The sequence below is a fragment of the Gadus macrocephalus genome, chromosome 4 (genome assembly GCF_031168955.1).
Source record: "Gadus macrocephalus chromosome 4, ASM3116895v1".
Classification (NCBI taxonomy): Eukaryota; Metazoa; Chordata; class Actinopteri; order Gadiformes; family Gadidae; genus Gadus; species Gadus macrocephalus.
Genome location: NC_082385.1, coordinates 904,643 through 918,472, shown reverse-complemented (window position 1 = coordinate 918,472; position 13,830 = coordinate 904,643). Strand labels below are relative to the sequence as shown.

Sequence of the window (13,830 nt, the reverse complement as noted above, 5' to 3'; positions counted from 1 at the left end):
CGAGCAGGTGTGCGCCTGCAGCCAGAGGGGGCGCCAAACCCCAATTCCCCACACAATGTTATGTAGTACTCCATTGATAACCGCTACGCAGCGGGATTTCTTTTTTACTGCTCGTGGCGCCCCCCATGTGACTTGGCGCCCCCAACAGATATGCCGCCCCGGGCGGCTGCCTGGTTCGCCCGTACCTAAAACCGCCACTGCCTACAAGAGACAATAAACGACATACCGAAGAAGTTTTTTTTTTGTACTTTTATTTTTCCACACACATAAATCGAATCTCTGTGACAATGACGCAAGGTCGGAGATCCCTATAATTTAAGTGACACAATGCACAATAATGGCACCAATAACATACAATTTTCGACTCGACACACAACTGAGCAAGAGAAAAACAGTTGAAAGAGTGTACAGTGCCAAGGTATCGGGGAAGAAACCAAAAAACACAGCCTTCCCTTCCCGCCCGTTTACAGCATTACAAAGTGCGTTCGCTGGCCACCGCGAGGTCATTCACGTCCGCGCGGTGGTGTGTGTTTCTGTACCCAAACCAGAGAAGGTACCGGGTCAGCTCTCCAAATGTACCAACGATTTCATGTCAACATTTGCGCGAAAAAACGAAACAAAAAAAAACAAGCGCATTGTAGTCAATGAGCAGAAAAAAACCCATACTTTTTTTTGGCTCAGGTAATGCTGATTCACATGTACAACCATTTAAAAATTAAAAAGTAAAACGAGGCTTCGAGAAGCGACAAAGTGGTCTCCACAAGAATTACTTTGTAATAATGTAGAAACGCGATGGTTAAAACAGTAGTATGTACAGTACAGTTGATAGCTAATGGTGTAAATGTTATCTAATGTGTTAGAAAGTGTGTGTGTGTGTGTGTGTGGGGGGGGGGGAGGGGGGCAGCCCCCCTGAGATTTGACCTCCGACCTCCGAGAGCCGACGTGAAAACATCAGGGAGAGGCAGAACGGCCAGTGGCCCCGCAGACTTGTAGGTCAACCACAACGTCCGGGGCTCTTCATGGAGGACCCGCCCCGGCCCCTGTAGCATCCCCTCGTCGGGGAGAGTTTAGGGGGGGCCCAGTGGTAGGACTCCGTGGTCCTTCAGGGGCCTTGTGGTCCTTCTCACCCATGCTAACGTTCATCTTCCTTGATAAAAGTCGACAACGGCAGTCGGTGACAATGGATCCAGTCCAATATTGACACGAAAGAAGAAAGACCTCTGAGAGATGTTAGTACATTACGATATATATTTTAGCTTCATACCAAGGAGGTGCCTGAGAAGGCACTGTTTCCATCGTTTTTATTGTTAACAACATTAGCATTAGCAACATTAGCACTAGCTTGGGGGGGTGGGGGACAGCATTCGATGTTGCCTGGTTAATTTGACGATACCTTGCAATATGCTGATTGGCTTGTAACTCTGCAGAGGGTAAAAGGTGCTTGCTTTGACGTTTTTTTGTCGAAGCGTACATGGATGTTGGCGTTGCCGATTCAGTTTTATCTTTCTCACTGGCATTTCGTGAACTGTTCCGGTGTTGTCACTGAAAAACGATATGACGATATCTCTCGAAGGACGGGGTTTCTGCTGTACACCTCTGTACAGTAATGTAGGCGAGAATGAGATATGCTTTTCATTTTGAGGGAGTGACACTTTCGCCATTTCCTTTTGCGTAAGATATGATCGAAGAAGGCCGATATAAGGTCTTTAAAGTGGTTAGTGGTAAAGTCTCCGATTACAGTTGGGATAAAGAATTACAAAAACACAACCATCGCTCTCCACTTGGGAGCTTTAACAGAAGCAACATTTACATGGGAGTCGTAATCAGTGGTGTTTAGAGTCCAAGTGAAGGCCTGGGGATCCATGTCCTACAACATTGGCAAAGTACCGTGCAGTCCCCCCGGGTAGCTCACAGAACGAGGTACTTTCATCTGACCGGGCGACTTTTCTTCCTCTTCGCTCCTACCTCCACAGTTCATAAAAAATAGAAACGCCCCCGTATCCCTCGTGACAAACACAGAGCCGCCATGGAAACACCCTGCGTAAACACGGGCGTCCGAACGACTTCACAGAGAAACGTCCGTCTGTCCGCCTCCGTCCGTCCACACCGCAGGGCTTCTGCGACATCCGAGAGACAAACCGGTCACCACGAAGGTCCGGTGATGTTAGACGTTTCTGCACAGTAGTCGTAGCTTTCCACAGAAACACACAGCCGCCGAAACCCCACCGCCACAATCTCTTAGAGCAAACCACAGTCTGAACGACCACAGTCTGTACGACCACAGTCTGTACGACCACAGTCTGTACGACCACAGTCTGTACGACCACAGTCTGTACGACCACAGTCTGTACGACCACAGTCTGTACGACCACAGTCTGTACGACCACAGTCTGTACGACCACAGTCTGTACGACCACAGTCTCCGCGGCGTCCGCATCGGCCGGCCAGCTCTTGGTCGGAGTTGTTGGCAATTTGAGCTGATGGCGTTGGGAGCCGGGGTTAAAACGGGATTCCTTCCTGTATCGGGTTTGTGCCTTGTTTGTGTTCCTAGATGTGCGTTGTAGAGTGGAACGTTGAACTCCCTGGCCGATTCACCCCAACCCCCGGCCGCCGTTGTAAGGGTTTGGGCGGAGGTCAGGGGTGTTTGGTCCCGGGTCCAGCGGCGGGATGGCAGTGTCGCTGCTCGTGGCGACGGCGGCTGCCGGTCGAATACACCGCCTGGAGCGGAACGGCAGGAGAGCTGGGCGGCTGGGTCGCTGGCCGGCTAGCTTGTAAGCGTACGTGTCTCTCTGTGTGTGTATGAGGACTACTGCTTCGCCGGCTGAACTCTGCAAGTTGCAGTCGCTGACACAAGAGGTCAGAATACAATGGAAAAATAAAAAAAATAAAACACAGATGAGACGTCCGAGGGAAAAACGAAGTAGCAAGCACTAGTGTCGTCTTTCGTGACTTAAACGTTGTTCACCGGTGGGCTGGGGGGGGGGGGGGTAAAGTATCGTTAATCCAAACCGACCGGTGTGCTTGTCTTCTTTCGGTTACTCCTGAGATGTGACACGACAACAAAAAAAAATACGACACGAACAAAACGCTAAACGCTAACCCCGGTGCCCCAGTTCTGGAGTTCGGACCCGGACACGCCTCCCCCCCCCCCCCCCCCCCTCCCCTCTCTCTCCCGGACATCTGCTTTGACATTCACTCCGGACCGCGTCGCCGTGGTCACATGACGTCCCACCCCACCCCAGGGTGTACCCCTCGACCCCTCTCAATATGAGAGAGTCCACTAATGGGGTCAGGGGTCAGGGGTCGGGTCGGCGGCTGGTGACGAGTCTGGCGGCGGCGGCGGCGGCGTTAAGGCATTAGTACCGTCCCATGCGTTCAACATCAACACTATAAATATGTTTTTGTGGTTGTTTTTTCCCGGATGCCTTTATGTCGCCGATGTCTCCGCTCGGACGCGGCCGCAGAGTTTTACATTGTAGGCGCGGTGATGAAGCTCAGGAGGAGGAGCTGGAAGCAGAGGAGGAGGAGGAGGAGGTGGTGGTGGAGGGTCCTGCGGTGGGAGAATAGAGGAGGGATTTTAAATACGTGTGCGGTAGGACAAGCTTAACTGGCGTCTCGGGGGGCTTCTCATTTGAAAACATCTCCTCTTAAGGTGTCCTGTTCTTTTCCAGGAAGTAGGGAGTCATCCCGCCAACTACACTTTCAAACTAGAACCGTCCATAAGTATAGAAGTCCCATTGAAAGCATATTGTGGCAAAGCACTATGTGAACACTGTATGAATAAAACTGGCCTTTTCACAACCGTACAGGGGGTGAATGTAGGTGAATGCACATTCCCCATTATAAGATAGAATGTCCAGAATACATACTAGTCAAGTCGGACGTTAATGACTTGAATGTGTAATATATTGCCATGTAGATGGAAAACGGTTTTGATCATGGCTGTATAAGTTATCAATACCCAATGTGGATTTTATCTATTTTCGCTATTTGTGGTTTTAAAATCACTTAAATGTTCCCTACCCTTGTGTTCGCCTTTTCGATAAATAATCAACCCAGACATTTTCTCGTGTTTTTCAGACATTTCTAAATAAAACCTTCCCTAGTTGCGAATCACTTTAGAACAACTCCCAGTCGCAGGACGGTATTCTGTTGAATGACGAATCGAGACTTCATTCGTTAGGTTTGGGAGCGGTACCTACGTCTGTCCGTGCCCTGGGAGGGGGAGCGACACTATGTCTTGCTGACGTTCTCGTAGATGACGTCGCCGGTGATGGACTGCTGCTTCTTCTGCTTCCACATGAGCGGCACACACTGGTGGATGAAGACGTACTGCTCCTGGTGGAGCGGGGACACACGACACGCAAGGGGTCAATGCTCTGCTTGCATGCTACGGGCGGTATGTGGCATACGAGGTAGAGTGGGTTGGCTGTTGACCCCGAAGGTTGCCGGTTCGATCCCCGGCTCCTCCTAGCTGAGTGTCGAGGTGTCCCTGAGCGAGACGCCTCGACCTGAGCTGGCTGTCGCCCTGCGCGGCTGACACCGCTGTCGGTGTGTGGATTAGTGCATTAATGAGTAATATTGTAAAGCGCTTCGAGTGGCAACTGGTTAGAAAAGCGCCTTTTATAAATGCAGTCCATTTGCCACTTACAGGGAGCTATTCACTCGTCATTCATTTAGCAGACTTGCAGTGAATTCATAATGCACGTCGTTAAGGAGCAGAGAGGTAGACTGGGCATCGACCCATAACCTTTCTACTGGTTGAGCGCTGAGGGACTTAATGAGGAGGTTTGTGCGTGACCGTGATTCTCATTGCTGACCTTTTAGAATTGCAAGTATGATTAGAATGTGGAATATATTAATAGAGTCTACTGACCTATAACCAAATCACCCGTCCGCAGGCAGTGGAAGTACAACGCGAAAATGCTATAAAATGCTTTTAAATTGTACGACTTATTAACTATTTAAGGGATAATATAATTGTGGTATGGCAACATTTTTCAAACCATTTATTATTTATTAAATTAAACATTTGCTGCAAATCTTGCATGCAGGAAGAAATTGCGACCATACATCTCCTTTCTTTAACATGAGCCGAACATAATGACATCCTCCTCTGGGACGAGCTGGAGAAAAGTGTGCATGTAGCAGAAATGTTTATTATTCGCCTTACTGCAAAAGTATAGCAACTGCAGCGACACAGAGGTTGTGAACGTGAAAATCACCGCAGACGCACACATAAACGCGCACACACACACACACACACACACACACACACACACACACACACACACACACACACACACACACACACACACACACACACACACACACACACACACACACACACACACACACACACACACACATAGTATATAGCCCCCCCAATATAGCTTTTTTGGATCGGTTCGGCTTGAGCTAAAAAGGGACGTTGGCTCAACATCAACATCATCATCATCTATTTCTCCTTCCACTGCTTCAGCGGGTTGCGTTCCGAGGATCCGCTCCATCACAGGCAGGATCCGTGACTTGTTTTGCATTTTTCCCTTTGTAGTTTGGTTGCAGATATTCCAGTAAGTTAATCATATTTCTTTCCAGATGTCACGAGTATACGGCTTATTACTAGACCGGAACAGAATTAGTTTTTGCTGGGCTGAGTGTGGACAGCAGGTTCTATGAGCTTAACTTCAGGTGTTGGACAGGACAGAAGTTACGGATCAGAGAGGAGCAACCGGCCGCTACTTGTTGTAAGATGAACTGGGTTTTTCTTAATGGTCCCATGACATGCCACCAGGTGTGAGTGTGGTTCGCCGTTACAAGCTGTTTTGAAAATCTGCCCCTTCTGACATCACAAGTGGGCGTGTCCACCCAGATGTGTGCTGGATAGATCAGTCTACCAGCCTACCCAGTGGACCGTAGCAAACGTTGCTCATCTATCCGTCGTACATCTAAGTGGACACGCCCACTTGTGATGTCAGAAGAGGCAGATCTTCAATGCGGATTGTAACGGCTAATCACACTCACGGCGAACATAGGCGAACGTTTGCAGCGAGCGCGTTGACTTTCAACAATAAAATTTGAACGATTTTTAGACAATGTTCTAAACGTTCGTGTTGAACTGTAAACAAACAAATGGCGACAAGACAGCCCATTGTATTAGCTGCAGCCTCCGTGATAATTGACGAGTTTACAGAAGAAGGTCTAGAAGTTGTCGATCTCGTATAAAGTATACTGCGGACAAGGTATTCGGACGATTCAAGAATAGAGGGCTACGTCACCGAAGTTGTGCGATGTCACGTTCAGATCACATTTTAGGATGCACAAGACATTGAAGTAAGGGTGTAGATAGGCTATATGGAACGATGTATCTATTGCTTTATGTGTAGGAAAGGAATTAATGTAAATTATTGTAACAGAACATGTTTCAAATCGTTTGCGAGCGTTCGCCAATGTTCGCGACTTTGAACGCACCTCTGGTGGCATGTCCTACGACCTTTAATGGGCGTGTTGTGAACGCACTGGGCGACGCCCCCTTACCTCGGTCTGGACCATGGAGAGGCGGTGGGAGCGCATCTCAGACACCATGCCCAGGACGTCGGCGTACTCGTGCTCCCGGAGGTGCTGCATGAGACGGTCCAGGGCCATGAAGGTCCCGGTCCGCCCGACGCCCGCACTGAGGACACACAACAGCCAATCAGAGCCCGGATACATAACCTCGAACCAATCCGAGCCCGGACTCATGACCCCGAGCCAATCAGAGCCCGGAATCCATAACCCCCAGAAAAACACAACCCGGGACCCATAACCCTCAGCCAATCACAGCCCAGAACATCAGCCAATCTCAGCCCAGAACATCAGCCAATCACAGCCCAGAACATCAGCCAATCTCAGCCCAGAACATCAGCCAATCACAGCCCAGAACATCAGCCAATCTCAGCCCAGAACATCAGCCAATCACAGCCCAGAACATCAGCCAATCACAGCCCAGAACATCAGCCAATCTCAGCCCAGAACATCAGCCAATCACAGCCCAGAACATCAGCCAATCAGACCCTGGAGGCTGGAATATATAACCCTAGCCAATGAGAGCCCAGAAAATCAGCCAATCAGATCGTATAAACCAAACCAATCAGAATCTGTTGATGAACCAGAAGGCTGATATTTACACATTGTGATTGCTCAGTACTGTAGCTATAAATACTATGGACACCTTTGGTCCCTGCTGTTAGCATCGCGGCTAACGGCCAGGATACGATCAATGCTTCTGCCGCCGCCGCGTTGTCGATACTTGGAAGGATCCCGATCTGCTACTGTAAATTAACTGCCACACTGTCATCCCAGCCGCTACAGGAAATGACTCCCAGCTGCTTATTGACGGCGTAAACGAGGAGCTTCGTCTCCGCCAGCACATTAAATCACATCCTTAACCATTAAATCACATCCTTAAATTTAAGTACGCGGTTAAGTGGCCCAACACACCCACTTCAACCAAAAGTAAAGTGTTCCCACGTCCTTGACTTAAAATGATGTATTTCATTAAATAATATAAGTCACTGACACTTGATGTACTCACTTATTGTATGCTGTATGTCCTTGCACTTAGAAACAGTACTTAGCATCATGTAGCATCTTATCCTAGTTATCTTTGCTGTACACAGGGAATGGGTTAACCTAGTGATTGTTAGTGCTTTGCACTTGGTTCTATGAACATCATTAATGTACCGACGGAAATATATTGTTGTTTTTCTTCTGACAAATGTACTTATTGTAAGTCTCTTTGGATAAAAGCATCTGCTACACGCCCTGAATGTAACTGTTAATAAGTCAATGAAATCAGATTGTTGTGTTGAGCATGTGACTTAATTGACTTTATATATTATGTCAAGGCAATGAAGTCCCATGTCACATTGTGTCGAGCATGCTAATGCTAAGTATTCTTACTTCCTTTACTTAAAATGATGTATTTCATTATGATGACTTTATATATTTGACTTTATAGGAATCACTTTGTGTTATGTAAAGTCAATGAAATCCCATTGTTGTGTTGAGCATGCTAACGCCACGCATGGTTTGGGTGTTTCCGCGTGGCCAATCGGCTGGTCCGAGGTCGTGGGACTGACCTGCAGTGCACCACCACGGACTCCTTGGACTGGTCGGCCTGATGGCGGACGATCTCGACGAAACTCAGGATGCTCTCGATGGCGTTGACCGTGGGCACGCCGTGGTCCGGCCAGGACGTGTAGTTGAGGTGCAGAACGTCTTGGCTCTCGTCGGCCTGCGGGGGGCGACAGAGCGCACGCTGAAAACGGGCACGACTCGCTTCAACGGAGTCAGACAGAGTCACCGCTTATCAGCGGACGCTGAGGGACGGACTGAGCGCGTGCGGATTGGGTCTACCCCCTGCGCCTCGAGAAGGTAATTGAAAAGATTATGGCTGAATTAAATCCTGAGGACCGATTGTTCGGATACAACAGGAAGTCTTAATGAGGAGCGGGAAGGACCGGAGCGTTTGTATCAGCGAGCGGATGACGATTCGTCCTCTTCCCGACCTCATCAGGGGAACTGCGGAACACGGTAATCGCCTGATTGGCTCGTTGATAAATCGCCGGTCGGACTCACGTAGCCCAGCCGGAAGTTGCGGATGGTCCAATCCGGGAACTCGATCTCGGTGAGCATCTCCACGCTGACCTCGCCGTACATCACCGGCTCGTCTGTGAAGGGCCAGTAGTGATCGCATTTCACCTGCAGAGAGCAAAACCCCACGGGTTAGGAACTCAAGAGAGTCGAATCGACATGGATACAGGCATGGGCACGGACACACCAGGGACAGGGGGGGGGGGGGCTTAATGTGGGCCTGGGAAACCTTTTGAGACCGTCACTGGGATTCAGAGCTAAACCAAAATCAATGACTTGACAGGAAGGTCAAACCTCAATTGAAGGCGGTCACAATACGGTCTCTTTCAACCCCATGAGGACAGCCCATACTGCTGGTATCACTGTTCTAGCTAAGAGCTAGGAGCGCTAGTGTAGGGTGGCTAAAGCTAGGTGCGCTAGGGTGGGGTGGCTAAGAGCTAGGTACGCTAGGCTAAGAGCTAGGTACGCTAGGCTAAGTACTAGGTGCGCTAGGGTGGGGTGGCTAAGAACTAGGTCCGCTAGGCTCAGAATAGGTACGCTAGGCTAAGAGCTAGGTACGCTAGGCTAAGAGCTAGGTGCGCTAGGGCGGGTTGGCTCAGAGCTAGGTGCGCTAGGCTCAGAGCTAGGTGCGCTAGGCTCAGAGCTAGGTGCGCTAGGCTCAGAGCTAGGTGCGCTAGCCTCAGAGCTAGGTGCGCTAGCCTCAGAGCTAGGTGCGCTAGGTGGGCTATGAGACCTCACCCGGCGACGCTCGTTGCACTGCGTGAGCATCACGATGAGCTGGCTCTTCTGCTGGAGGACCATCTTCCAGAAGTCGTTCCTGGTCTCCGGGAGCGGGCCCTGGGTGGCGATGTACTCCCTGGGGGACTTGTAGCCCTAGGAGGAGGAAACACACAAATAGACGCACGCACACACACACACAAACACAGACACACAGACAGACACACACAAACACACACACACACACCACAGACACACAGACAAACAGACACACACACACACACAGACAAACACACACAAACACACACACAGACACACACACACACACACACACAGACAGACACACACAAACACACACACACACACACACACACACACACACACACACACACACACACACACACAGACACACAGACAAACACAGACACACACACACACACAGACAAACACACACGTAGACAGACACACACACACACACATATGCACACACACGTAGACAGACACACAGAGAGACAGAAACGCAAGCACACACACACGTAGACAAGCACAGATGCACACACGGACAAACACATACACACGCACACAGACACGCACACAGTCAGACGCAACCACACACACACACACATACAATTACAAATCCATAATCAGGTCTGTGTGATTGATTCTGTGTAATAACATGCAATATGCCCCATATGTGGTAATGTGACGACTTGACATTGATAGGGTGTTGCGGCCAGGCTACGTCTCTTACGGGGATGTAGTTGGCATTGATGTAGTCGGCTCCCTCATCGCTGAGCAGGGACATCAGCTTGACGCGGCTGAAATCATCTGAGGACATTTGACCAACATCAAGATCGATACCGTCTACCATTTAGTTTCTTCCATGGCATTAAGGAGTAGGTAGAGCATTGGTTCTCAAAGGGCGGCCCGCGGGCCAATGGCGGCCCGCAATGACATACAGATGTAAGTAAAAAAAAAAAAAGATTCATATATTATTTATTTTTTATTATTATATCAATATTAATTTAACAAAAATATGAAGAGAAAAGTCGACTCTCTCTAGCTTTCAATTAAATCCTTTTACATTTGTTAGTTTTAATCCGACTGTGCATTACTTTGAAAGGATGAACCTCAGTCTCGTGATTTAGACCTCACTTGACCTCCCTCCCAGAGGTCCACGGTGCAATGGTCTTTTTCACCACTGGGATGCTGACGGCGTTTCCCGCCAAAAAAAAATTCCTTTGGCGGCCCTCAGTCAAATTTTGGGTTCCTAAATTGGCCCTCAGCTGTCAAAACTTTGAGACCCCCTGAGTTAGAGGGGGGTCCTGCTAAAGGATGCCTACAGCTAGACTGCGGACACTGGGGTTTGAACACGCAACCTGTTGGCTGGGAGTCCAATACCTTAATCACCAGAATGATCCTGGTTATACGGATAACAGGGCCGTTTTGTCACATGCAGGATGTGTTCAATGTATACCAACAGTGAAAGAGTCCATCAAGTCCGGAAACCCCGAGAAAGTTCAACACATTTCAGAGGAAGGTTTTGAATTCAGGGAGGATCAGAGATCTGGACCGGCTTTAGTTCAACAATTAAGACTATCAGTTGATTTCTTTGTCATCAAATTTCCTGTGCTAACGAATAGCATCTGATGTTTGAACTTATGCGACTCTGCGGAAGGTTTTGGTTATTGCAGAACGGTAATTTCACTCACATGGCAGGATGTTGGTGTAGCGGTTCTTGGGCCGGTTGATTGGCAGGTCGGCTGCGTCATGTGACAGGTCCAGCCCCACAGTCTTCAGTTCCTGTTGGGAAAACCGAAGATGGAGGAGAAGGCAGAGAGTTTGAAGGCAGTAGCGCCTTCCTCACATACATCCGTATTTCTTCGTTCAAACGATCCTAATGGAAATATCACGTTTAAATAATTGTATTGTATTAAGTGTTGCCTAATTTTCTTTATGTAGTTTTAGGAAATGTTAAATTAAGGAAAATTAGGGAAAGTTTTTTTTCAGGAAATGGACAACCACTTCCTTGGGTTCTCAACTGAAAGGGTGGCAGTTCCTTACCTCAAACTGCAGGGAGAACTTGTAGGCCGTGTCTTTGCTCATGTCTTTGAGGTAGGCCTCAAAGTCATCCAGCTGGACCGGGCTGCGACGACAAAACAGAAGTAAAAATGGAAAGGTCAAAGGTCATGACGGCTGTCAGGAAATGCCTTGTTTCCCACAATAATATTCCAAAAACAACAGCCCATTTTCCAAGTATATCATGGGGATGAGAACCCTTTTATAGATTTCGATTCATCCCGGATAAGGGATAAAAACCCTGCTGCTATAAAAGCACATTTTCCATTGAAGCTGATGCAACTTTATGACCCCCCTCCCCCCTCGGACTCATCTTTGATCTCCAGGATTAGCGGGTCTTTGATGCTAACCCACTAGCTGGCTTTAAAGACTTGCTAAAGGCTGTCCTCCAGAGCTAGGTAGCTCGTTCACATGCCCCTTTGAAACAGAGGAGCCCAGCCTATGAGCAGACAGCAGTCTGTCTGTCTGTCAGTCTGTCTGGATCCACACGTGAGCATGCTAATAGTACGCGGTCGCGTTTCTCGCTAGTTACCTTGTTAGCTTCCGTTTCTTCAAAGCCGTCTTGCTCCTGTAAAATATCAACACACAAAGCGTTTTAGGAAAGCGGCCAGCCTCTGAAACCTCTTTTTTCACAGGGAATATTCATTCTTATTCATTCACAGTGTCTACCTTTTCGGCAGACGAGACAGTTTCCTCACGCACAGTATCAAACTTCTCCCCATGCTTCTGCATTCACAGAGTGGCGACAATTCCGGTCGAACAACCAGAAACATGCACTTCACAATGCCTACCGTACTCTAATCCACCTCCGGATATAAACACAACACAAAACACACTAGTCCTCTATCCCGATGTGTTACACACAAGCAGAAACAGAGACGGTGTGACGCAGGTGAGGTCGCAAAGCAGTGGTGAGTAGAATGCTCACATTCGCCGCGTTAGTTACGTGCTTAGCAAACACGGGACAAAAGACCCAGGGCCCAACGCAGCCAAGAGCATCACCAGACAGATGTTTCACCTCCATGTTTTTAACCGTGACGTCAAACATGGTACGACCACATCATGTACCGTTCTGTAGTATTGAGTAATTGTAATTGTAATCACTACTATGGAGGACAAGATTTGGAACTTTGGATCCACAAATCTGATAGGTGGATCTGGGTCACATGGTTCAAGGGGAGCTAAGGTGGTTCTGAAACCACGCAGGTGAAACAGGTGTCGAACTGGTCGGTACTGGCACATGTCCCCCCCCCCCCCCCCCCCTCAAAATGATCTCAGCGATGAATTCAGCCAACAACGCTTGCTTACTTACCACGGATTAATATAAAAAGCCAAGAGATAGTCAGTCCAAAGGCAGGATGGCAGAAGTGTGAGGAAGGCAAAGAGACTTCTTCGCCTAAGGGGAGGGGGGGGGGGGGTAGGTCAAAAATAAATACAAATAAATAAATAAAAGAATAAACACCAAGGGGAGGGGGGGAGGGATGGAGGGAGGAGGGGAGTGGGGGGAGGTGGGAGGAGGGAGGGGGGGTGAGGTCAACAGGTTGGGACAAAACAAGGTGCTCCGTTAGTATAGAGGCAGTAGAGTCGCTGGAGAAGTACACAAATTAGTGCTGAACACACAGTTAATGCATCATGCAGCTGGGGGAACGATGTAGTGTGTCCGCCCCCCTCACCCCCCCCCCCCCCCCCTCACCCCCTCTCTTCCTCACAGTGATGAACAACAGTGAACTACCGCTGTGCCACAGAGCCTTGAACTCATAACTCATACAATATTCAATGGAAATACATTCGTCTGGGTTAAGGCTGCCGTACTATATACAGCAGCACTTGCAAATTACCAAGCAACTTTTAGTGCTATTGTTATTATCGAAGATTCGGTTTCATTCGATTAGGTTGCATTGAAACAAATGCATTATAAATAATGTGATAATAGTTACATGACATGTAACATGTAAAAATAACATGATAACATTATTGTAAGCAATTGAACTCAAAGTTCAGGATTCCCACAAACATAGTCTAGCATCTCAGATAATCCAAGTGTTGATTGGTAAACTTGCACCGCGTTACTTAAAAACAGCACTTGGATGTAAATATGTTGTTTGAACCGATGTTGGTCAGGGTGAGAGCATTATGAGAATGATCTTAAGCGACCCTCTTTTGGCAGTTATATTAGGCATCTTTCCACGCTCCGTTCGTATAAACTGTATTTCTGTTTGTCCACGTAAAAAAAAATTCTATCTTCCCCCTATGAGTCTTGGATCATATTTTCAAGTGTTTTGTTTATATTAAAACAATATTCCATCCAAAATTGTTCACTTCCTTATTACACTGGGGAATCTTTATCATCGAAAAATGTATTGTGAGGTAGAACGTTAAAAAGAAAAAGGAGGGAGAATG

The 13,830-nt window shown here is 48.2% G+C and overlaps 1 protein-coding gene across 3 annotated transcripts in view; it reads right to left on the bottom strand.

Moving 5' to 3' along the window:
* Nucleotides 1-230: 230 nt before the first annotated feature.
* Nucleotides 231-13,830, bottom strand: part of ptpro (protein tyrosine phosphatase receptor type O) — a 17,615-nt gene continuing 4,015 nt past the window's right edge. The window contains exons 4-14 of one of the 3 annotated variants that reach the window (XM_060048516.1): nucleotides 12,743-12,826; nucleotides 11,963-11,998; nucleotides 11,416-11,497; nucleotides 11,064-11,154; nucleotides 10,103-10,179; nucleotides 9,373-9,507; nucleotides 8,620-8,742; nucleotides 8,121-8,275; nucleotides 6,538-6,673; nucleotides 4,193-4,338; nucleotides 231-3,534 (exon numbers count right to left, since the gene is read on the bottom strand). In XM_060048516.1, the coding sequence (XP_059904499.1) occupies nucleotides 4,234-4,338; nucleotides 6,538-6,673; nucleotides 8,121-8,275; nucleotides 8,620-8,742; nucleotides 9,373-9,507; nucleotides 10,103-10,179; nucleotides 11,064-11,154; nucleotides 11,416-11,497; nucleotides 11,963-11,998; nucleotides 12,743-12,826 (1,024 nt within the window). In that variant the 3' untranslated portion in view covers nucleotides 231-3,534; nucleotides 4,193-4,233. Of the gene's footprint in view, nucleotides 3,551-4,192; nucleotides 4,339-6,537; nucleotides 6,674-8,120; nucleotides 8,276-8,619; nucleotides 8,743-9,372; nucleotides 9,508-10,102; nucleotides 10,180-11,063; nucleotides 11,155-11,415; nucleotides 11,498-11,962; nucleotides 11,999-12,742; nucleotides 12,827-13,830 lie in introns of all 3 variants that reach the window. The other 2 variants (XM_060048517.1, XM_060048518.1) reach the window with 2 other exon arrangements.